The 23,824-nt window shown below is 46.5% G+C and overlaps 1 protein-coding gene across 1 annotated transcript in view; it reads left to right on the top strand.

Moving 5' to 3' along the window:
• The window catches only part of ren (renin), a 69,056-nt gene that overhangs the window by 4,952 nt on the left and 40,280 nt on the right, over positions 1-23,824 (top strand). The window contains exon 2 of the mRNA XM_078546386.1: positions 19,730-19,877. Within this exon, the coding sequence (XP_078402512.1) occupies positions 19,730-19,877 (148 nt within the window). The remainder of the gene's footprint in view (positions 1-19,729; positions 19,878-23,824) is intronic.

Below are 23,824 nucleotides of genomic sequence, written 5' to 3'. Positions count from 1 at the left end.
ATTGAGTTTTGAAAATACTTTTGTAAATATGACTGCCCTACTAACTGTGCTGGTGGTCCTTTTTGCGAATCTCTAGCATACCCTCCTTTTTCCCCTCCCCCGCTGCCTCCACCACCACTCCTAGAAAGACATGATATCCTCCAGCCCCCACACACCACTCTGCTTAGGTGCGTGAGAGAGTTTGGAGAAGCGTTCCCCATTATTGGCTATTTTCAGAACGTTGCTGTGTAAACACAAGGAACTGTGAGTCTTATTTTAGTTCCTGTCTGATAGTTAATCTCACCATCTGGCTGATGATGCTCCTGACCCTGTTACTGGAGTCATGTTCCCCCAACTCACGTACTGCAGAAAGCTTTTACCAAAAGGAAACTTGATACAAAGCTTTCAGGGAAAATAAACTTAGTTGATTGCCCTTTGTTAAACGGAGCTTATTAACCATTGTAAGCCCTTCTGCAGTAATTGTGGAACCTCTCTCTGTGGTGGAGACCACCTCCCCCCTTCACCTGCAGAAGTTGTCAGGTTCCCAGGAACCCTCTTCCCAAGCTTCCTATGGAAATATAGGCCATTCAGCCCCTCGAGCCTGTTCTGCCAAGTGACCCAATGGAGAAAGCGGTTTTGTTAAAATACAGCAACAGGCTGAACTCACATTTGTATCACACTATTCACAATCTCAGGACAGCCCAAAGTATTTCACAGGTAATGGCATACTTTTGAAACGCAGTCACCTTTGCAATGTAGGAAATGTAGCAGTCAATTTGAACACTGGGAGCTCTCATAAACAGCAAGGAGATAAATGACCATATAATCTGCTTCTGTGATATTGTTTGAGGGATAAATAACAGGGCAGGACATCAGAGATAACTCCCCTGCTCTTTTTCAAAAATGCTGTGGGATTTTCTACATCCACCTGAGAGGGTAGACGAACCCTGGGTTTAACACCTCATGCATTCAACAGCGCAGTGCTCCCTCAGTACTGCACTGGGAATGTCTGCCCAAATCATGTGCTCAAGCCAATGAAATGGGGCTAGAGTTTGGGAGGATATGTATTTAATAATGCAAGATAAAGACTTGGGGGAGATGTAGAGTAAAGAGCTAACTCTAAAACTAATAACTGCGTCTGAGCGTGTGTGAGGAGCTGTATCATAGTAATGTGATGACTGAGAGAGATGAGTGAAAAGGACCTAAGAGAGGAGCTGTAGCTATATCCTGATGTTCTATAACCTCATTTATAGTTGGTTATTTTGATTTTGAAAGTATTTTGAAGGAAAGACCTTTGCCTCCAGCAAGATCTCTTATCAGAGTAAAGTACCCAATGTCTCCTGAGACAACCCAACAATAACAGAAGAGTACACAACCTTCTAAGTGGGAAGCAGAACTGCTACCATTGAGTCAAACCTGACACATGATAGAAACTCAATACTCAATCCGATAGCCTTGTCAACACCAGTTGTAAACCTGTGCTGTACCATGGCGGCCTTTCAGGAGGGTTGGTGTTGTTCAATTAGTGGAAACAAATGGGAGAGAAGAACCGAGGAGCTAGTGTCATGACAGTATATAAGAATGACAATATCCAAGGATATAAACTCAAGAGTCCTTAGTACAATTGATGGCCCAGATTTTTCTGGGGATATGTGGCATTATGGTAGCATATTTATGCCATACAGGTCCTTGAATGATATAAAAGAAAGCAGAAATGATGGAATAAGTGTCTCACACCACTGCTTAAAAATCCATATATTGCTTGGACATTTGCATCTCTCCACTCTTAACTTTGTCAAAACTAATTATAAAGTGCTTAGCACAGCTCCAACCCCTCGTTACAATCAATGGATTGTTCATTCCTTTTTTTATTCATTCCTGGGATGTGTGTGTCACTGGTAAAGCCAGCATTTATTGTCCATCCTTCATTGCTGATAAGCTGATGGTAAGCCACCTTCTTGAACACGACTGGATGGCTTGTTAGGCCATTCCTGAGGGCAGTTAAGAGTCAAACACAAAGTTTCTGTGGGTTCAGAGTCACATACAAGACAGACCAGGTAAGGATGGCTGATTTCATTCACTAAAGGACATAAGCGAATCAGATGTTTTTATGACAGTCCAGCAGTTTTATGTCCACCATTACTGATTCCAATTTTTTTACCCAAGATTTTATTTAATTAATTTAATTTATGTTCCCCAATTAGAGGAGAGGGATTTGAACTTTTGTTTCTCGTAGTATCACTAGTCCAGTAGCATAATCACCCGGAGGTCCTGTGACGCAATGGTTAGTGTCCCTGCCTCTAAGCTGGAAGCTCCGGGTTTGAATGCACCCCAGGACTCGATGCCCAAGAAAGGTGTGTTCCGTGGCCAAACAGGTTGTCCTGGCAACCTGCAAATCCTTCCACCACACACCGTTGGCAGTCGGTAAGAGCGGGAGAGGTTCCTGGCCAGCCATGCGATGGAGTTGGAGTCTCTACCATCACCATCCATAGCTCCAGGCCACATCATGCACATAAAAGTGTATGTCACAGCTCAGAATCCCTGAGTGAACTGCAGCACACCACATCAGCATAACCACGATGCTGCTGCATCCTTAATTAATGAGACTGACGCTTTGACTCAGAGCGATTAATTGACTTTGAATGCATTCTCTGAATGCTGTTAAATGATGGGCTGCTGTGCCTCAATGGCTTGTTGAAAGACTGCATTTCTAAACGTTGCATTGCGAGGGAGGGGCAAGGTCATGGAGGATCTTGAAAACAGGAATAAGAATTTTAAAGGCTGCGTCTGTTAGCGCGGACCAGTGAGCATGCGCAGAAGGCAATGGGCGACCATCTTGCATTGGCCACAGACACAGTGAAAACAGGTGACAGAAGTGGGAGTTCTTCCTTTCTCGTTTGCCTTCTATGACCCAGGAACAGTGGGATGAGTTATAGTGTCCCAGAGCCACACTGACTGACTATTTCAGTGCAAATGGTGGATCCATGGATCAAACCTGAGTCTGAGTCTTCCCTAGTTTGTGTAGCTCAGTGTCACATTGGGGGGAGTGGGTGGGCAGGGAGCCACTGGAACAAATCACAAGTCCTGCTTTTTAAAACAAAATCTATTCAATTTGCATGATAAGAAAAGCAAATTACTGCAGACCCTGGAAATCGGAAATAAAAACAGGAAGTTCTGGACTACTCAGCGGTATCTATCTAATTTGCACCCTGGCACAGTTCAGGTGATAATTGCTTTATAACAGCTACTTGCATTTATATAGCATCGTTGATGCAATAAAACACTTCAGAGGAGCACTATCAGACAACATTTGACAATGAGCCCAAAAAGGAGCTATTAGGGCAGGTGATCAAAAGCTTGGTCAAAGAGGTAGATTTTAAGGAGCATCTTGAAGGAGGAGAGGGTGGGGGAGGGGGGCAGGAAGAAGGAAGGAGAGGTTTAGGAAGAGAATTTCAGAGCTTAGGGCCTGATGCTTGAAGGCATGCCTGTGGGGCAATGAAAATTGCGAGTGCATTGTCCCAACTTCTCATCCACGCCCCTTCCCCCACCCCTCCCCCCTGCTATCTGAGAAATTCCAGACCATAAATGCAAGTTGTTGTCATTCAGTCATTCTTACTGCAAAGTGCACTTTTGGGATGTTTTTGGGAAGTAGGGTCAGTGATGGAACCAGTGATTCTCTGTGGCCAACTGCCTGCCCAAAATATGCCCTGAGGGGGGGTCATATGGACTCGAAACGTTAACTCTGTTTCTCTCTCCACAGATGCTGCAGGACCTGCTGAGTTTTTCCAGCACTTTCTGTTTTTCTGCCTGCTGATAGTTGTGTTTGAAGGTGAGGGGTTAAGGCAACCCTAGAATCTTATCCCAGAGTGAGTACATGCTTGTTAGAGCAGAGGGAAATAAATCAATAAAAGGGGGCTTCATGCAAAAAATGTCAAGTAATCTAATAAAAGGCAGACTTTTTTCCCCCAAAATTATACATTATTCGTAAAATTTATGTTCATAAAACATTTTGAATTGAAAATGACAGAAAGTGCAATAAAATTCAATTTTTCTCCATACAGCATGTTCCACCCTGAGGTCCCTCGATACAATTTCAATACTATTGATATTCACAGTGTACATTCCGTGTCAGGCAAACAGCCTGAGGGGTCCTACACAGTTTCGAGCTCCTCGGTGTACTATGGGCTGAGGACAGACATGGTGGGACTAAATGGACCTTCCACCAAAGAGCCAGCACAGGAAGAATGGGCCAAATGGCCTCCTTCTATGCTGCATGATTCTATGATAAAATTCCCTGTCTAAGTAACATTTATAGCCTGCCTGTTCACACCTTTTGAGTGCCAACCTGTCAATTATCCAGGCCCCCTTTTAATCCCTGGATGATCATTAACTATCAGGATATATTAGCATTTAGATTGCTTTTTGTACTAATATAATCTGCATCACGTAACCAAATATGTAACCCCTGGATGTTCATTAATGACCAGAGAATATTTGCATTTAAATTGGTCTTTATACAAATGCAATTAACATTGCATAAATATATAATCCTGTCAACTGGAGAGATATTGAAAATCATAAACTACTTTTCATCTGCGCCAGTTGCATTCACCCCGTGTAACTGATTCTAGTAATACTGTTAATGCACTGCAACTTTTACAATGTTCACGCACTGATTCGCCAACTTGCATGATTTTTGTGACTTGAACAGTCTCCTGGTCCCTTAGTAACTATTTAAATTAAACCAAATGTCATAGGCCGGAACTTTCCGTCCTCGTTGACGTCGGGCGTCATGGCGGGCGCGAGTGGACAATGTAGCGGGTAGGCCAAAAATCAGTTTCGCGCCATCGTGAAACCAGTCTGCGATCATCCACTCCGCCTACCTTTCCCTCTGCCACACATTGGGAACCGTCATTTTAACACATTGGCACCTAATTATAAGCCCTGCCCGCTGGAATCATCCCCCCCCACGCTGGATCATTCGGGCGCGTTTGGCAGGAAAACACATCGGCCCAGGACACGTCTCGACAAGTGTGACGTGCAGGAGCTGGGACTTACCATTAGGGCCTTGCTCACTTTGCGGACATCCGAGGAGCTGGAAGTGCTGGAGCCCTACAGCTACCGGACCCTGGAGGAACACATGTATCGCGCGCTGGGTGGATTCTCACGGATATGGCTCACAGAAGGCGGAAGGTCTCCTTTGGTGTCTGGGGTCTGCTTCAGGACATCAGGGTCTTGGCCATGGGCTGCAACGGGCGATCGTCGATGGGGTGGAGAGGAAGGTCTGGGTTTGACTGGGAGAGAGGAAGGTGTACCGGGGGTGGGGATGAGGTTGGAAGCGGGCTGGGGGGGTGGAAACGATAGTGTTGGGGAGAGGCTGTGAGGTTCAGAGGTGGGTAACATTGGTGTTGGGATTGGGTTGAGATTGGGAAGGGAGGAAAGATAGTGTCATGGGGTGAGGTGGGGGTGGGAGGGAGTATAGGGGAGGAGGGTATAACGAGGAGAATGTGCCGACTGAGGAAGTAGGTGTAAGGGGGGAGGAAGGTGTAAGGAAAGGAGTTCGGAGAGAGAAGGAGTTTGGAGGGGGGCAGGTCTATGGGGGGAGGAAGGAGTTCGGAGGAGGGCAGGAGTCCAGCGGGTGAATGAGTCTGTGGGGAGGAAGGAATAAGGGTGGAGGAAGGAGTAAGGGGAGGGTAGATGTCCAGGTGAACGTGCAAGGGAGGGGTCTATGGAGCCAATGACTGCCTCTTGGGGAGCAAACTGAGAGTGGGCGTGGTAGGAATGAATGGTATGAGAGAGGGCAGAGTGAGCTGGCAGGGTGGGAGGGTAAGGATGTGACAGTAGCTGTAGAAGGGATGGCGAAGGTGGTTGGTGGGGATTTGAAGGCAGACCGGACCCTGGGGGTGGGAAGGAGATCGGGGAGGACAATGTGGATGTGGATGGGGATTTTCGGGAAGATAGGGAACCTGCACGTTTACTTGGACATCTCAGAAAGATAAAGGTTCTGGCTAGTCGGTGAGGGTGGGGAGGTGGAAGGTGATGCCGGGGGGTCAACAGTGATGGGGGAAAGCACATGGGTGGCTGGAGGAGGGGAAAGGATGGAGGAGCTGAAAACATACTTTACAACCACCATGCTTCTGAAATCGAAAATGAAAGGGGCCTTGTGTTGGGTGGGTACAGGTGCTGCATGGGAGTGTGATCAGTGGGAGGATGGAGATACAGAATGGACAACTCAGATGGACAACTGAAAGAGAATCCCAGCAGGCAGCATTGGAGATGCTCAGGACATTGAGGTTTCTCCCGCCCACTACCGCACTTTGTGCAAATCCGGGACGATTCCGCCCATAGGGTTATCTATGGCACAAAAGGAGGCCATCAATTCGGCCCATCGAGTCCATGCTGGCTCTCTCTGGAGCAATCCGGTTAATTCCATTCCCCCGCCCCATCTCTGTAGCCCTTCAAGTGCTTATCCATTCCTTTTGAAATCATTGATTGTTTCTGTTTCCACCACCCACATAGGCCACCAGTTCCATGTCATTACCACTTGCTGTGTAAACAAAACTCTCCCTCATATTGCCCCTGCATCTCTCGCCCAAAACCTTAACTCCGTTCCCCCTAGTCCTTGTGCAACCAACTAATTGGAAACGTTTTTCCTTGTCTACCTTATCCAAGCCTGTCATAATCTTTACACCTCTATTAAATCTCTCCTCAATCTCCTTTGCTCCAAGGAGAACAACTCCAGCTTTTCCCACCCAACCTTGTAACAAAAACCCTATCCCTGGGATCATTCTGGTAAACCTCTTCCGCATCCCCTCAAGGACCCTCACATCCTTGCTAAGGTGTGCTGACGAGAGTTAGACACAATACTTTAGTTGGGGCCTAACCAGAGCTTTATAAAGGTTCAGTTTAACTTCCCTGCTTTTGTGCTCAATGGCCAGAATTTAATGCCCTCCCCTGTGGCAAGTTTGGTGGTGAGTGGCATTTAATTGGGCAGGAGGGTGATGGGTAGAGACCGCACCATTTTCTAGCCACTGCCCGATTAAGCCCATGGTGGGAAGGCTTGTGGGTGTCTTACCCGCTCCACCACTGGTTGAGGTCCTTAAGTGAGCAATTAATACCTCATCCTGCCACCACTGGTTTTCACTGGAGCCCAGGAAACAAATGCTACTGTGTTTTCTTACGGGCTTCTTGGGAGGTGGGCAGTCCCTCTTTGTCAGGCACTCAGTGTCTCATCGAAGGACCTGGTATTGTGTTGGGTTAGCCCTGCTACTGACCCTCCCCCACACAGCGTGACGCCCATCCCACGAATCCCCTCATGTCATCTGTGCCTGGGTCCATGGCGATCCTAGGCCTCAGGTGGGTGTAGTACCAGAAACGGCCACTGCTGCCCGGTGGTGCTGCCGAGCAATGGAGAGTTGGCAGTCTCTGATTGGCCAGCAGTTCTCAGCGGGTGGGATTCCACCCCCGGGGGTTCCTTGGATCCCAGTGAAGGCCCAGTGCTGTCCAGGTGACACTTAACCTGGAAGGAGTTCACGTGGGGGCTCTTGCCAGTTCTCAGCCTGCAGTGACACCCCATCCTCTATTAAATACTGCCCAATGCCTCTATTTACGAAGCCCAAGAGCCCATATGCTTTTCTGACCATTCTCTCAATACAGAATCACAGAATCACACAGTGCAGAAGAGGCCCTTCAGCCCATCGAGTCTGCACCAACATGTGAGAAACACCTGGCCTACCTACCTAATCCCATTTACCAGCACTTGGCCCATAGCCTTGTACATATTTCAGAAAGTTTTCTCTTCTGACAGTTGGAGAAGTTATCCAAAAGGGCTGAATTCCTAAAGCGAAATGAACTACTCAACATCTGATTCTTTACCTATTTAAATTTTTTTCTCTCTTGACTCTTTGAGATTTTATTTTACCTTGAAGGTTCTACATCAGTGAAAGTTGTTGTTGTAACGTTTTCTGTAAGCCTTCGAAAGGCGGTAAAATGTTGGGGGGAAAAGCTTGTCATCAGCGTCGTGACTGACTTAACATGTACATTACCGCAAAGTACTTCATTGGCTGTGAACTGGGATTGTGAAAGGCGCTATGTCAATGTAAGTTTTTTTTTAATGTTGATCAGAACATAAAAAAAAATAGGAGCGGGAGTAACCATTCGGCCCTTCAAGTCAGCTCCACCATTCAGCTAGATCATGGCTGACCTTCGACCTCCGCCTTCCTGCAACATCCTGTGTTTCTTAAACCCCTTTGAACCCCAAAATCTGTGGACCTCTGCCACGAATGTACTTAACAACCGGGCGTCCACGGCTCTCTGGGGTAGAGAATTCCAATGACCCACCACATACCCTTCAATTGAAGAAATTTCTCCTCTTACTCTGAGGCGGCAACACCTAGGGCTGGGTTTTACACACCCGCCAGATACTTCCCCCCTCACCCCCCCTGCCCCCTCCAGGTGTGGTGGTGGGGGGGGGGGGGGGGGGGGGGGGCAGTGAGTTGGGGTGGGGGGGTGGGGCACGTAAAATGTGTCTGGCGGCTAGCTCACCGCCTTCCCGCCCACCCCCAAGCTGACACCCCTGCTAAGTGGGCGGGTGCCAAAATCGGCAGCCTGTCCGCCATATCTAAGTGAATATTTAAAGATCCATTCGGCTTGTCCGTCTCCTTCCTACCTTGTTGCCTGCTCTCTGAAACCAGGTTCCCCTCCCCGCTTCCACGCCCGCCCGCCCCCACCTCCCTGTGCTCTCAGATCGCCCCCGCCCACACCTCCAAAAGCCCAGGGCTTGCCTTTCTGCGGTAGCCGTCACTCCCCTTCGTTCTTTGTCCTTTGCATCTGAACATTGGCTAAAAAAGATGGCTCGCTCCTTGCCAATGCTGAGCTGCATGAGATCGCTGCCCGTCAGCACTTGGGTATTTTCAGTCACCCTAAGGGAACATAAGGAGCTTGTTAAAGAAATGAGAACCACTTAAAAACAAAAAAAAAAATGTCCGGCTGTCTGATATTTGCAACAGTTCGCAATCAGTGAATGTTTACAATTGGGTCTATTGGAAATGAAGAATAATTCTCAGCGGCTCAGCTTACACAGTCATTTAATTTTAGGGCTGCAGTATTTCGCTGCCAACATGAGGTCGAAGCAGGGTCTGATAGCCCGAGTGGCTGCGCCATCCAATTGGATATTTGGGAGAAGGTTAAAATTCGAGCTCTGTGAGAAAGTCTGTTTGACTTTTCAGCTGGCATTACAGCAATGCCCCGAGGGGGTCACTTATCCTGTGCTCTGATGGGACCCGAAGGGTTTCGTGAGATCATGCGGCTGTTTCAGGTACAAAGACTTAGCCAAAATAAGGGACGTCCTCAGTCTCAAATGGCTGGGGCCATTTGGAGGTTTTTTTTATACGACTGGAACCTCTCACGTTCATAACATTGAAAATAAAATCTTGAGGCGCTCCTTCAATGACAAAAGGGTGGAGGAGTGGGTAGCAGGACGTGGAAGGGACAAAGGAGAATAGGTGACTTTGGTTGAAAGGTGAGATTTAGGAATCCATTTAAAGGGTGGTATTGGTGCTCTTTCAGCAGTGACTCAGTAGGTAGCACTCTCCCCTTCCTCAGAGGCTGTGGGTTCAAGCCTCACCTTCAGAGACTTGAGCAAAATTGCTGGACTAACACCAGGGCAGTACCGGGAAAGTGCTGCCCATTGTCAGAAGTGGCGAGACCCAAAACTGAGGGACCATCTGCCGTCTCGGTTGTGTGTAACCGATTCCGTGGCACTATCTCGAAGAAGAGCAGGGGAGTTATCCCTCATGTCCTGGCTAATATTAACTCTTCAATCAGCAACACAAAATAACGCAAATTACCTGCTCACTATCACAGTGCTGTTTGTGGGAGCTTGCTGTGTGCAAATTGGCTGCCATGTTTACGACATTACAGCAGTGACTACACTTCAGAAGAACGTCATTGGCTGTGAAACACTTTGAGATGACCTGACATTGCGAAAGATGCTAAATAAAAACAAGCTTTTTTTATATACTTATGCAGACACACATAGTGACGATGGTAGCACCAAAGGAGCTTCAGAACCCAGATCCTTTTTTCCATAGGAAATTGGGTATCCCATTTGACCCCTCAAGCCTGCGTCGCCATTCAGTTAGACCATGGGTGACCTTGGCCTCAAATCCATTTCCCATCCTTGCTCCATATCCCTTGACATCCTTACTTAATCTACTGATCTCAATCTTGAAAACAACAATTGTCCTCAGTATCCATCATAACCTTTTTGGGAATGAGCTCCAGATTTCTATGATCTTTTGTGTGAGAAGATGCTCCCCAATTTCCCTCCTAAATGGCCTGGTCTTAATTTTAAGATTATGTTCCGCTGTTCTTGACCTTCCCCACCAAAGGAAGTAGTTTCTCTGTAGCTGCGCGATAGAATCCTTCTATTATTTGAAATACCTCAATTAGATCACGCCTCGATCTCCTATACTCAAGGGAATCCATGCCGCATATATGCAACTTGTCGTCATGATTTTACCCTCTCATTCCCCACTGGCATTTACATGCGGCAGGCAGTGAGTGGGCAGTGGAGAAGATCAAGTCAGGGAGGTGAGGCAATGCCACTATTTGCCCACTGTGTTCACCCTCCTAGTTCGGTTTAAGGCTGTCTTAAGCTGCAGAGATGGATAAGCAGAGGGGAAAGTTGTCTGATGAGGGAAACCAATGAATGATCTGGGGCTTTGCTCGATTATCTTTGAGGGAATGTCTGTGCACAAATGTCCCTCAGGAGATTATTCGGGGTTCGATCCCCTGTGGCTGGCCTCCTACTTTCCACCTTCTAGGAAACTGATCCTGTCCAAACTGCTGCTGCCTGTCTCTTAACTGGCACCGAGTCCCATTCACCCATCAGACCTGTGCTTGCAGACCTACACTGTCCCACGGTCCTGCAAAGCCTCAATTTTACAATCCACAACCTTGCGTTCAAGTCCCTCAATAGTCTCACTCCACTAACTCTCTGTGACCTCTTGTGGAGTTAGAATCCCCCGGGATCTTAGATTGCCTCTAATTCTGGCCTCAAGGCTCAAAACTCAGTATTCCTTCCCTAAACCTCTCTGACTCTCGACCTCTCTCTCGATCGCCCTTTAAGTTGCTGCTGAAAACCGACCATTTTGACCAAACATTTAGTCATCTGGGAAGCAGTGGCGTGGTGGGATTGTCGCTGGACTAGTATTCCCAGGATGGTGCTCCGGGGACCAAGGTTTTAATCCCAGCATGGCAGAGTCAATAAAAATCTGGAATTAAAAGTCTGATGGTGACCACAAAACCGTTGTTGATTGTTGTAAAAACCCATCTGGTTCACCAATGTCCTTTAGGGAAGGAAATCTGCCCTCCTTACCTGGTCTGGCCTGCATGTGACTCCAGACCCACAGCAATGGGATTGACTCTTAAAGGCCCTCTGAGCAATTAGGGATGGGCAATGAATGCTGGCCTAGACAGTGATGTCCACATTCCATGAATGAATACATAAAAAAGACTGGTTCCTCTTTTGGCTCAGTGCCAGTTTTTGTCTGGTTTAAATTCCTGTGGTGCACCTTGGGATGTTTTACAAAGGTGTACAATGTCCATGGAGATTGAGAATAACAACAGGCACAACAACACTGTAAATCCAATAGCTTTGCTGTCAAAAGAATAAACTTAAAAAACAAGACAGAATAATTTTCAGCGCGTACAGTTACCCCTAGATTGACTGCAGGTTGATAGGATCTGATCTGATCAGCAGGAATTCTCCTATTGATTGTCACACTCGCGATGACGCTGTATCATTGTGGGCTTTCAGCCTGATTTTATACTTTGGCTGCACAGCAACTGCCCTCATGCCCTATCCTTCTGAGCCATTCAATTGGTCTCCAGAATGCGTGATCAGCTTTTGATTGGTCCATGTTTTTTTATTCTTGCACAGGATGTGCAAGGCTATGGGTCAAATGCTGGTAAGTGCATAAGACCATAAGACCATAAGACATAGGAGCAGAAATTAGGCCATTCGGCCCATCGAGTCTGCTCCGCCATTCAATCATGGCTGATAAGTTTCTCAACCCCATTCTCCCGCCTTCTCCCCGTAACCTTTGATCCCCTTACCAATCAAGAACCTAACTATCTCGGTCTTAAATACACTCAATGACCTGGCCTCCACAGCCTTCTGTGGCAATGAATTCCATAGATTCACCACTCTCTGGCTAAAGAAGTAAATGGGATTAGGTAGGTAGATCAAGTGTTTCTCATGTGTCGGTGCAGACTCGACGAGCCGAAGGGCCTCTTCTGCACTGTGTGATTCTATGTGGACATTGGCTCGATCAGCATTTGTTGCCCATCCCTAATTGCTCTTGAGAAGGTGGTGGTGAGCCACCTTCTTGAACCGCTACAGTCCACTTGGTGTAGGTACACCCACAGTGCTGTTAGGGAGGGAGTTCCAGGATTTTGATCTAGCGACAGTGAAGGAATGGTGATATATTTCCAAGTGGGATGGTGAAAAAGGCATATGGGACACTTGCCTTTATCAATTGAGGCATAGATTACAAAAGTAGGGAGGTCATGTTGCAGTTGTATAGAACCTTGGTGAGGCCACAACTGGAGTACTGTGGGCAGTTCTGGTCACCACATTATAGGAAGGATGTGATTGCACTGGAGGGGGTGCAGAGGAGATTCACCAGGATGTTGCCTGGGATGAAACATTTAAGTTATGAAGAGAGGTTGGATAGACTTGGGTTGTTTTCGTTGGAGCAGAGAAGACTGAGGGGCGACCTGATCGAGGTGTACAAGATTATGAGGGGCATGGACAGGGTGGATAGGGAGCAACTGTATCCTTAGCTGAAGGGTCAGTCACAAGGGGGCATAAGTTCAAGGTGAGGGGCAGGAGGTTTAGGGGGATGTGACGAAAAACTTATTTACCCAGAGGGTGGTGACGGTCTGGAATGCACTGCTTGGGAGGGTGTGGAGGGGGGTTGCCTCACATCCTTTAAAAAGTACCTGGATGAGCACTTGGCACGTCATAACATTCAAGGCTATGGGCCAAGTGCTGGTAAATGGGATTAGGTAGGTAGGTCAGGTGTTTCTCATGTGTCGGTGCAGACTCGATGGGTCGAAGGGCCTCTTCTACACTGTCATTCTGTGATTCTGATTCTGTGAAGTGGTGTGTGACTTGGAGGGGAACTTGCAGGTAGTGATGTTCCCAGGTGTCTGCTGCCCTAGTAGGCTACTGGACTCACTTAACCTATCTATATCCCTTCGGAGGCTCCTTATGTCTTCTTCACAACTTACCTTCCAACCTATCTTTGTATCATGAGCAAATTTAGCAACCATACCTTCGGCCACTTCATCCAAGTCATTGATATAAATTGTAAATAGTTGAGCACTGTAAGTTGTGAAGAAGGCATAAGGAGTCTCCAAAGGGACACAGATAGGTTAAATGAGTAGACAATAATTTGGCAAATGGAGTATAATATGGGAAAATGTGAACTTGTCCTCTTTGGCCGGGAGAATAGAAAAGCAGCATGTTATTTAAATGGGGAGAGATTGCAGAACTCTGAGGTACAGGGGCCCCAGCATTGATCCCTGTGGCACTCCACCTATTACACCTTTTCATACTGAAAATGAGCCACTTATCACTACTTTCTGTTTCCTGTTAGCTAACCAACCCTCTATCCATACTAATATGTTGGCCCCTACACCATGAGCTCTTATTTTGTGTAGTAACCTTTGATGTGGCACCTTGTCAAATGCTTTCTGGAAATCTAAGTACAGCACATCCACAGGTTCTCCTTTATCCACCTTGCTTGTTAATTCCTCAAGGAACTCCAATAGATTAGTCAAATATGATTTCCCTTCCATAAAACCATGTTGATATTGTCTAATTGCATTGAGATTTTCTAAGTGCCCCTCTAATACTTCTTAATAATAGATTCCAGCATTTTCTCTATGACAGATGTTAAGCTAATTGCCCTGTAGTTTCCTGCTTTCTGTTTCTTTCCTTTTCTTGAAAATAACAAATAACATTTGTTATTTTCCAATCAGATGGGACCTTTCCAGAATGTAGGGAATTTTGGAAAATTAAAAACAGTGTGTCTAATATCTCAGCAGCCACTTCTTGTCAGACTCTGGAATGAAGTCCATCAGGAGCTGGGGAATTGTCAGCTTTTAGTTCTAATAATTTTCTCTTTATCCTTTCCCTGGGGGTTATAATTGTTTTACGTTGCCCACTTTAGTTATTCTTTTCCTTTTTAAATATCTGTAGAAATCCTGACTATCTGTTTTATTTTTTAGCTAGCTTACTCTCGTACTCTAATTGTTCCGTCCTTATTACCTTTTAGTCATTCTTTACTGCTCTTTATATTCTGTCCAATCTTCTGACCTACCATTTATCTTTGCAGAATTATATGCTTTTTCATTCAATTTGATACTATCTTTAACTTACTTCGTTAACCACTAGAGTCATCCTTTCTCACTGGAATATATTTTTCTGGGTATTCTGAAATATCTCCTTAAATGTCTGCCACTGCATCTCTACTGACCTATCCCTTAACCTAATTTCCCAGTTCACTTTAGCCAGCTCTTTCTTCATGCCCTCATAGTTGCCCTTATTTCAGTTTAAAATACTAATCTTAGATCCATTCTTCTCTCCCTCAAACTGAATGTAAAATTCAATCACATTATGATCACTGCTACCTAGGGGAGCCTTCACTATGAGGTCATTAATTACTCCTGTCTCATTGCACATCACCAAACTTAGTATAGCTTGCTCTCTGGTTGGTGCTAGAACATGCTGCTCTAAGAAACTGTCCTGAAAACACTCTACGAACTCATTATTCAGACTACTTTTGCCAATCTGATTCATCCAATCTACATGTAGATTGAAATCACCCATGATTATCACTGTACCTGTCTCACAGGTCCTGATTATGTCTTCCTATATATCCCGTCCTACAGTGTAGTTATTGTTAGTGGGCCTATAAACCACTCCCACAAGTGACATCGTATCTTTGCAATTTCTCATCTCTACTTAAAGTCATTCTACATCTTGACCTCCAAAACTAAGGGCATCTCTCTCTATTGTACCAATGTCATCCTTATTTAACAGAGCTACCCTTCCATCTTTTCCTAACTTCCTGTCCTTCCTAAATGTCATGCACCCTGCTCCTGCTCTATATGGGAAGCTGGGCACATTTCCAGTGCCCAGGGCTAGCATATGTGCGGGAAGTGTCTCCAGCTGCAGCTCCTGGAAGACCAGGTTTCGGAGCTGGAGCGGCGGCTGGGGATACTGTGGAGCATCCGCGAGGTGGAGAGTATCGTGGATAGCACGTTTAGAGAGGTGGTCACACCTCAGGCTAAGAGTCCACAGGCAGGAAGGGAATGGGTGACCACCATGCAGAGCAAGAGGACTAGGCAGGCAGTGCAGGAATCTCCTGTGGCTATTGCCCTGCAAGCAGATAAACTGCTTTGGATACTGTTGGGGGGAATGGCCTCTCAGGGAAAAGCAGCAACAGCCAAATTCATTGCACCACGGTTGGCTTTGCTGCACAGGGGAGGAGTTAAAAGTGTGGGAATGCAATAGTTATAAGGGATTCAATTATAAGGGGAATAGATAGGCATTTCTGTGGCCACAAACGAGACTCCAGGATGGTATATTGCCTCCCTGGTGCTAGGGTCAAGGATGTCTCAGAGCGGCTACAGGACATTCTGAAGGGGGAGAGTGAACAGCCAGTGGCCGTGGTCCACATTGGTACAAACAACATAGGTAAAAAAAGGGATGAGGTCCTAAAAGCAGAATATAGGGAGATAGGAAGTAAGTTGAAAAGTAGGTCCTCAAAGGTAGTGATCTCAGGATTACTACCAGTGCCACGTGCTAGTCAGAGTAGAAATAGCAGGATATATTGGATAAATACGTGGCTGAAGAGATGGTGTGAGGGGGAGGGTTTCAGATTCCTGGGACATTGGGATCAGTTCTGGGGGAGGTGGGACCAGTACAAACTGGACGGGTTACACCTGGGCAGGACCGGGACTGATGTCCGAGGGGGAACATTTGCTAGAGTGGTTGGGGAGGGTTTAAACTAAAATGGCAGGGGAATGGGAACCTATGCAAGGAGTCGGAGGAGGAGGAATCAAGGACAAGAACAACAGACAGAAAGGGGAATAAGAAAAGTGATAGTCAGAGAAATCAAGGGCAAGAATCAAACAGGGCCTCAGTGAAAAATAGCGGGAACGGGACAAGTAATGTTAAAAAGACAAGCCTTAAGGCTTTGTGCCTTAACGCGAGGAGCATTCGCAATACAGTGGATGAATAAACCATGCTAATATAGTCGGGATTACGGAGACATGGCTGCAAGGTGACCAGGGATTGGAACTGAACATCCAGGGGTATTCAGTATTTAGGAAGGACAGACAAAAAGGAAAAGGTGGTGGAGTTGCATTGCTGGCTAAAAAGGAAATTAATGCACTAGTGAGGAAAATATTAGCTCTGATGATGTGGAATCTGTATGGGTAGAGCTGAGAAACACTAAGGGGAAAAAAACATTAGTGGGGGTTGTATTTAGACCCCCAAACTGTAGTGGTGATGTTGGGAATGGTATTAAACAGGAAATTAGAGACGCATGTAATAAAGGATCATCTGTAATTATGGGTGACTTTAATCTGCATATAGATTGGGCAAATCAAATTAGTAACAATACCGTAGAGGAGGAATTCCTGGAGTGTATATGGGATGGTTCTCTGGACCAATACGTTGAGGAACTAGCTAGGGAACAGGCCATCCTAGACTGGGTATTGTGTAATGAGAAAGGAATAATTGGCAATCTAGTTGTGCGAGGCCCCTTGGGGATGAGTGACCATAATATGATAGAATTCTTCATCAAGATGGAGAGTGACATAGTTGATTCTGAGACTAAGGTCCTGCATCTTAACAAAGGAAACTACGATGGTATGAGGCGCGAGTTGGCTATGATGGGTTGGGAAACGTTACTTAAAGGGATGACGGTGGATAGGCAATGGCAAACATTCAAAGAGTGCATGGGTGAACTGCAACAATTGTTTATTCCTGTCTGGCACAAAAGTAAAACAGGAAAGGTGGCCAAACCATGACTTATAAGGGAAATTAGAGTTAGATCCAAGGAAGAGGCATATAAATTGGCCAGAAAAAACAACAGACTTGAGGATTGGGAACAGTTTAGAATTCAGAAAAGGAGGACCAAGGGATTGATTAAGGGGAAAATAGAGTACGAGAGTAAGCTTGCAGGGAACATAGAAATTGACTGTAAAAGTTTCCATAGGTATGTGAAGAGAAAAAGATTGGTGAAGACAAATGTAGGTCCCTTACAGTCAGAAAGAGGGGAATTTATAATGGGGAACAAAGAAATGGCTGACCAACTAAATACATACTTTGGTTCTGTCTTCACAAAGGAAGACACAAATAACATACCAGAAATGTTGGGGAACACAGGGTTTAGTGAGAGGGAGGAACTGAAAGAAATCAGTATTAGTAGGAAAATGGTGCTGGGGAAATTGATGGGATTGAAGGCCGATAAATCCCCGGAGCCTGATAATCTACATCCCAGAGTACTTAAGGAAGTGGCCCTAGAAATAGTGGATGTATTGGTGGTCATCTTCTGAGATTCTATAGATTCTGGAACAGTTCCTACAGATTGGAGGGTAGCTAATGTAACCCCACTATTTAAAAAGGGAGGTAGAGAGAAATCAGGGAATTATAGACAAGTCAGCCTGGCGTCAGTAGTGGGAAAAATTCTAGAGTCCATTATAAAAGATTTAATAGCTGAGCACGTGGAAAACAGCGGCAGAATTGGAGTCAGCACGGATTTATGAAAGGGAAATCATGCTTGACAAATCTACTGGAATTTTTCGAGGATTTAACTAGTAGAGTTGATGAGGGGGAGCCAGTGGATGTGGTTTATTTGGACTTTCAGAAGGCTTTCGACAAAGTCCCACATAAGAGATTGGCATGTAAAATGAAAGCGTATGGGATTGGGGGTAGTGTATTGAGATGGATAGAAAACTGGTTGGCAGACAGGAAACAAAGAGCAGGAATAAACGGGTCTTTTTCCGAATGGCAGGCAGTGACTAGTGGGGTACCGCAGGGATCGGTGCTGAGACCCCAGCTATTCACAATATATATTAATGATTTAGATGAGGGAACTAAATGTAATATCATTTGCAGATGACACAAAGCTGGGTGGGAGAGTGAGCTGTGAGGAGGATGCAGAGATGCTTCAGTGTGATTTGGACAAGCTGAGTGAGTGGGCAAATGCATGGCAGATGCAGTACAATGTGGATAAATGTGAGGTTATCCACTTTGGTAGCAAAAACAGGAAGGCAGATTATTATCTGAATGGCTATAAATTGAGAGAGGGGAATGTGCAATGAGACCTGGGTGCCCTTGTACACCAGTCGCTGAAGGTAAGCATGCAGGTGCAGCAGGCGGTAAAGAAGGCAAATGGTATGTTGGCCTTCATAGCCAGAGGATTTGAGTACAGGAACAGAGAAGCCTTGCTGTAATTGTACAGGGCCTTGGTGAGACCACACCTGGAATATTGTGTGCAGTTTTGGTCTCCTTATCTGAGGAAGGACGTACTTGCTATAGAGGGAGTGCAGCGAAGGTTTACCCGACTGATTCCTGGGATGGCGGGACTGACATATGAGGAGAGATTGAGTCAGTTAGGATTATATTCGCTGGAGTTCATAAGAATGAGGAGGGATCTCATAGAAACCTATAAAATTCTAACAGGACTAGACAGGGTAGATACAGTAAGGATGTTCCCGATGGTGGGGAAGTCCAAAACCAGGGGTCACAGTCTGAGGATATGGGGTAGACCATATAGGACTGAGATGAGGAGAAATTTCTTCACCCAGAGAGTGGTGAGACTGTGGAATTTGCTACCACAGAAAGTAGTTGAGACCAAAACACAGTATGTTTTCAAGAAGGAGTTAGATATAGCTCTTGGGGCGAAAGGGATCAAAGGGTTTGGGGAGAAAGCGGGAGCAGGCTATTGAGTTGGATGATCAGCCATGATCATATTGAATGGCGCAGCAGGCTCGAAGGGCCGAATGGCCTACTCCTGCTCCTAGTTTCTATGTATGTTTCTATGTAGCCTTGAATATTCATGTCCCAGTCTTTCTCAGCCTGCAGCCATGTCTCTGTAATGGCTATCAGATCATACATATTCATCTTTATTTACGCTGTCAGTTCATCTGTTTGGTTACGAATGCTACGTGCATTCAGATACAAAGCCTTTAGTTCTGTCCTTTTTTTAACCTCTAGCCTTATCTGCTGGTAGACTCTTAGGCCGGGATTTTTTGGTCCTGTCATGACAGGGCCTGCTGTGGGAGATTCAGGAGCCCAGGCAAAGGATCCATTGGCATTTGGCGGGACCGGATGACTTTGGGTGGGCCGGAAAATCCCGCCCTTAGGCTCGTGCACTCTGTCCTTTCCTGCTGATCATAATTTTTCTTATACCTACCTTGGTCTCCTTCCTTGTCTTCTCTATTCAATTTATCACATTTTCCCAAACTTGATCCCTCGCCCCTTAAGCATAATTCTTACAGGCGCTACATAAGAACAAGTTGTTGTTGATAATGGGATGGATTGTACATGGTCTGTGGAAGCACTGCAACTGATGGGCTGAATGGCCTGTGCTTGTTCATTGATAATTAGCAGAGGTTTATGCTATTGCTCTACAATCATTCTAAAACCTTCGTCTCTCCAAAGGATCGCTCTCTACAAAATGTCATCCATTCGCCAATCACTGCGGCAACTCGGACTGAAACTGTCGGACGTCTTTCCGGAGGTGGATAAAGATTTTCAGACAAATGTGGGCAATGGAACAGCACCGACAATCCTGACGAACTACCTGGATGTAAGTGTGCAGTCCTCCTGTTCAAACTTCATTCCTAGGGCAGGGGTCTGTAACCTGCGGCCCACTGATTGGGTGGCTTCCTCCCTTAAACAATGGGACCCAATTTTTCTCACCATCAACTTTCAGAACATAATTAATTAATTATGTCTCTAATTTAAAGAGCCAAGAATTGGAAACAAACCATAAATGGAAACAGGAAAATAAGCAGAAATCCATATTGTGTCTCTGCCTTGTTTTTCACTATTATTGGTATTTGAGGAGCAGTGTTGCAGCTTTTAAGGTGCTGTCTTCCTGACTAAATTTAACAAACAGCTCTCCTTGTTATAATGGCTGCCGGCCCCCGTTCTATGTCGTTAGCGGTAAAAAAAGAACGCTAAGCGTTCGACACACTGAGACCAGTCACCTGAAATGGGGTCGAGTGGGTCGACACGCCCCAACTGCGGCACTGTGAACGACTGCAAAGGGGGCTGCGCTCCCGATAGGCTTTCCAGGAATGAGGAATGTAGGTGTTTGGCTCACCGCAGAGTCACCGTCTCTCTGGGGTCTCTTATAATTTTCTGTCCGTAGCCATTTTTCATGTATTTACCCTTTTAAATGTATTGTTGCTTTAAGAGCAGTCGCTGTTTTTTTTTTTCACTACCTCTGCAGCTGTCGGCTTTTCTCAGCTGGGTTTTGCACTCTTTGCGAGTTTTGGCGGGATCCCTGCGATTGGACAGGGCTTTTAAAAAAAAACATTGAACCACAGTGCTCACTCCCTGCTCCGATTGCTGGCTATTTTACAAGGTTAAGTACAGATGCTTTTTCCCAATGCTTTGCCCACCCTGTCTTGCGGACTCACACTCAGGGATCTTGCTATTTCTCAGGGGGCTATGGAAAACCTGCTTCAAGGTTTACCCCATGTTGTCGTTTACCTGGACGACGTTTTGGCCACTGGACGAACCGATGAGGAGCACTTAGGAAATCTGGAGGAGGTGCTCAAACGACTCGCCCAAGCCTGTGTGGGGGGCGGGGGGGGGGGAAGGGAAAGTCATGAGGCCCCTGCCCCAAGAAGTACCACTGAGCTTAAGGCCTTCTTTGGCATGTTAAACTACTATGGCCGATTCCTCCCGAATCTTTCGGCCGTCCTGGCCCCATTGTACGGCCTACTTAAGAAGAACCAAAACCGGAGTTATCCGGGCAGGATGCCTTCCTGAAAGCTGAGTGAGTGTTGAGATCGTCGGCCCTGTTGGTCCACTTTGACCTCAAACAGGAATTAATTTTAACATGCGACGCGCCCTATTATGGCGTAAGGGGCTGTTCTTTCACGTAGGATGGTGGGTGGATCAGAGAGACCCATTGGTTATACATCTCGCACACTCAGTGTCACAGAGCGGCGGCGTTCCCACATTGAAAAAGAGGAATAATCTATTGTGTTCAATATCCGTAAATTTCACCAAAATCTCCACCGTCGCCATTTCCATATCGTCCCTGATCCTAAGCCCCTGCTGGGATTATTTGGGGAAGACATGTCGATAACCCCCATCGCATTGGCTCGCGTACGGAGATGGGCGCTCATATTAGCGGCCTATGAATACCCTTCTGTTCATCAACCAGGTACTCAAATCACACATGCCAACGCGCCAAGCCACCTTCCCCTGCCAGCCAACAACAGGGAACCCCCAATTCCCAGGAATTCATTTTAGCGCTAAATTTCCTGGACGCCTCCTCTGTTCAAACCAGGCAAATTTGGGAGTGGACAAGCCAGGACACCCACTACTGTCTAACGTCCGTGAGAAGGTCTTGTACGGTTGGTCTGGTGGATCTGACTCTGAGGATGTGAAACTCAATTATGATTGCGAGTATGAGCTATCCTGTCAGGACAGCCTATTGTTACAGGGAGCGAGGGTCATCGTGCCCCCGAGGTGGGCAAAGGCCGTTATTAGCAGAGCTATATAGTGCCCACCGGGGCATTAGCAGAATGAAGATGATCGCTTGCAGCTATGTGTGGTGGCCAGGCGTGGACTTGGACATTGAAACACTGGTCAAGAGCTGTCCCCAATGCCCGCAGGTGCAAAAGCTCCCCCCTCAGCTCCATTGTGCCCGTGGGAATGGCCGGGTCAGCCATGGGTGCGCCTCCACATTGATTATGTGGGACTCTTCTTGGGCACAATGTTCCTTTTGCTGATTGGCTCTCACTCCGAGTGGATGGACATTTATGAAGTCCGGTCGCCCACATCGGCTGCTACTGTAGATCGGTTGCGACAGAGCTTTGCCACATACATGGGTTGCCGGAAGTCCTTGTTTCTGACAACGGGACTGCATTTACCCAGTGCGGAGTTCAACAAGCTCATAACTCTGAATGACATTACCCATATCAGAACCTCCCCCACCGCCCAGCGTCCAGCAGCAAGGCTGATCGAGCAGTCCAAACGTTTAAAGCTGGGATGAAGAAGGTGGAAGGGGACTCCATCAGTACAAGATTGTCCTGCTTCTTATTCGCGTACCGGACCACGGCGCACACAATGACCGGCATTGTCCCGGCAGGACTCCTCGTAAACAGACGTCTTCACACCCACCTGACCCTGTGATCCGGCTGAATTTAGAGGGGAGGGTGGAGAAAAGCCAAGAGGTGCAGAACACCAGTCACGATGGTCATGGTCGCAAAAGGAGATGTGGTCCTCGCGAAGAACTTTGGCGACCGGCCAAATTGGTTGTTAGGCGAGGTCAGCGCCGTAACTGGACCCCTCGCCTATAGTATATTGATAAACGGCAGAGTAATTCGATGACTCGTGGATCATCTCCGCCAAAGAACGCCAATCCCACACGGCAAAACGCAGTCATCACGTAGCTGTGAGTCAGCTCCACAGGTAGAGGGAAGGTCACATGACTTGGAAGTATTGGTGGGGCCTGTGGAGCCCGAGGGAGTTGGAGAGTCCAACCCTGCCAGTGCCCACAGAGGGACCTAGTGGGCAGCTGGCCCCTGAAAAGGAGGTCTCGGAGACACCAGCCGAGGCTGTCGGGCTAGGACAGTCAACCTGTCAACCTGTCAAAGAAGAGGTCTTCTGAGAGACTTGACCTGTAAATAGTTATTGTGCAAATAGTTAATGTGTTTTAAGTTTGTTAGCTGTACTTTTAAGTAAAGGGGGAGCGATGTAGTAAAGTGAGGTACCCTGTCTCTTTAAGAGAATGCAAGTGTACTGATCATGTGACAGCACTGACAAATCACTGTACAGCACAGGCAACTGGGAACTATAAGTCTAGTTCTGGAGGTTTCTGAGTGAGCACATATGATCTGGTGCTCTGCCTCTGTTTCAATAAACCATCACTACTTATTCTTAAATCAGTCTCTCCCCATTATTGATTGCGAGCAGCAATTGTGGAGAACATAGGAAGGCGTACAGTTAGAGTTTGGTTGGCCAACAAACTCATTTACCCACGTCGTAAAACCAGGATTGGCGTTGGCAATGGGACGGAGTGACCCCAACCCACCTCTGGATCTGGAAGTCGTGCTTGGAGCTGGTTGACTGAGTGTGACACTGACTCTTTCAGATAACCCAGGCCAGCAGCACCTGGCTGTCTGTTATTACAATGTGATTGGGTATCTTGTTTTCCTATTCATTCACAGGAGGTGAGGTCACTGGCAAAGCCAGCATTTATTAACCATCCTTAATTGCCCTTGAGTTGAGAAGGTGGTGAAGAGCCAGCTTCTTAACAACCAAGTGGCTTGCTGGACCATTTCAGAGGGCAGTTAAGCATCTACCCACATTGCTGTGGGTCTGGAGTCACATGTAGGCCAGACCAGGTAAGGATGGCAGATTTCCTTCTCTGAAGGACATTAGCGAACGAGATAGATTTTCACAACAATCCACTAGTTTCATTGACACCATTGCTAATGTTAGTTTTTTTAAATTCCAGATTGATTTGTTCACAGAATGTAAATTTCCTAACTTCCATTGTACGCTTTGAGC

The sequence above is a fragment of the Cetorhinus maximus genome, chromosome 8 (genome assembly GCF_964194155.1).
Source record: "Cetorhinus maximus chromosome 8, sCetMax3.hap1.1, whole genome shotgun sequence".
Classification (NCBI taxonomy): domain Eukaryota; kingdom Metazoa; phylum Chordata; class Chondrichthyes; order Lamniformes; family Cetorhinidae; genus Cetorhinus; species Cetorhinus maximus.
This window is presented reverse-complemented; position numbering and strand designations above follow the sequence as displayed.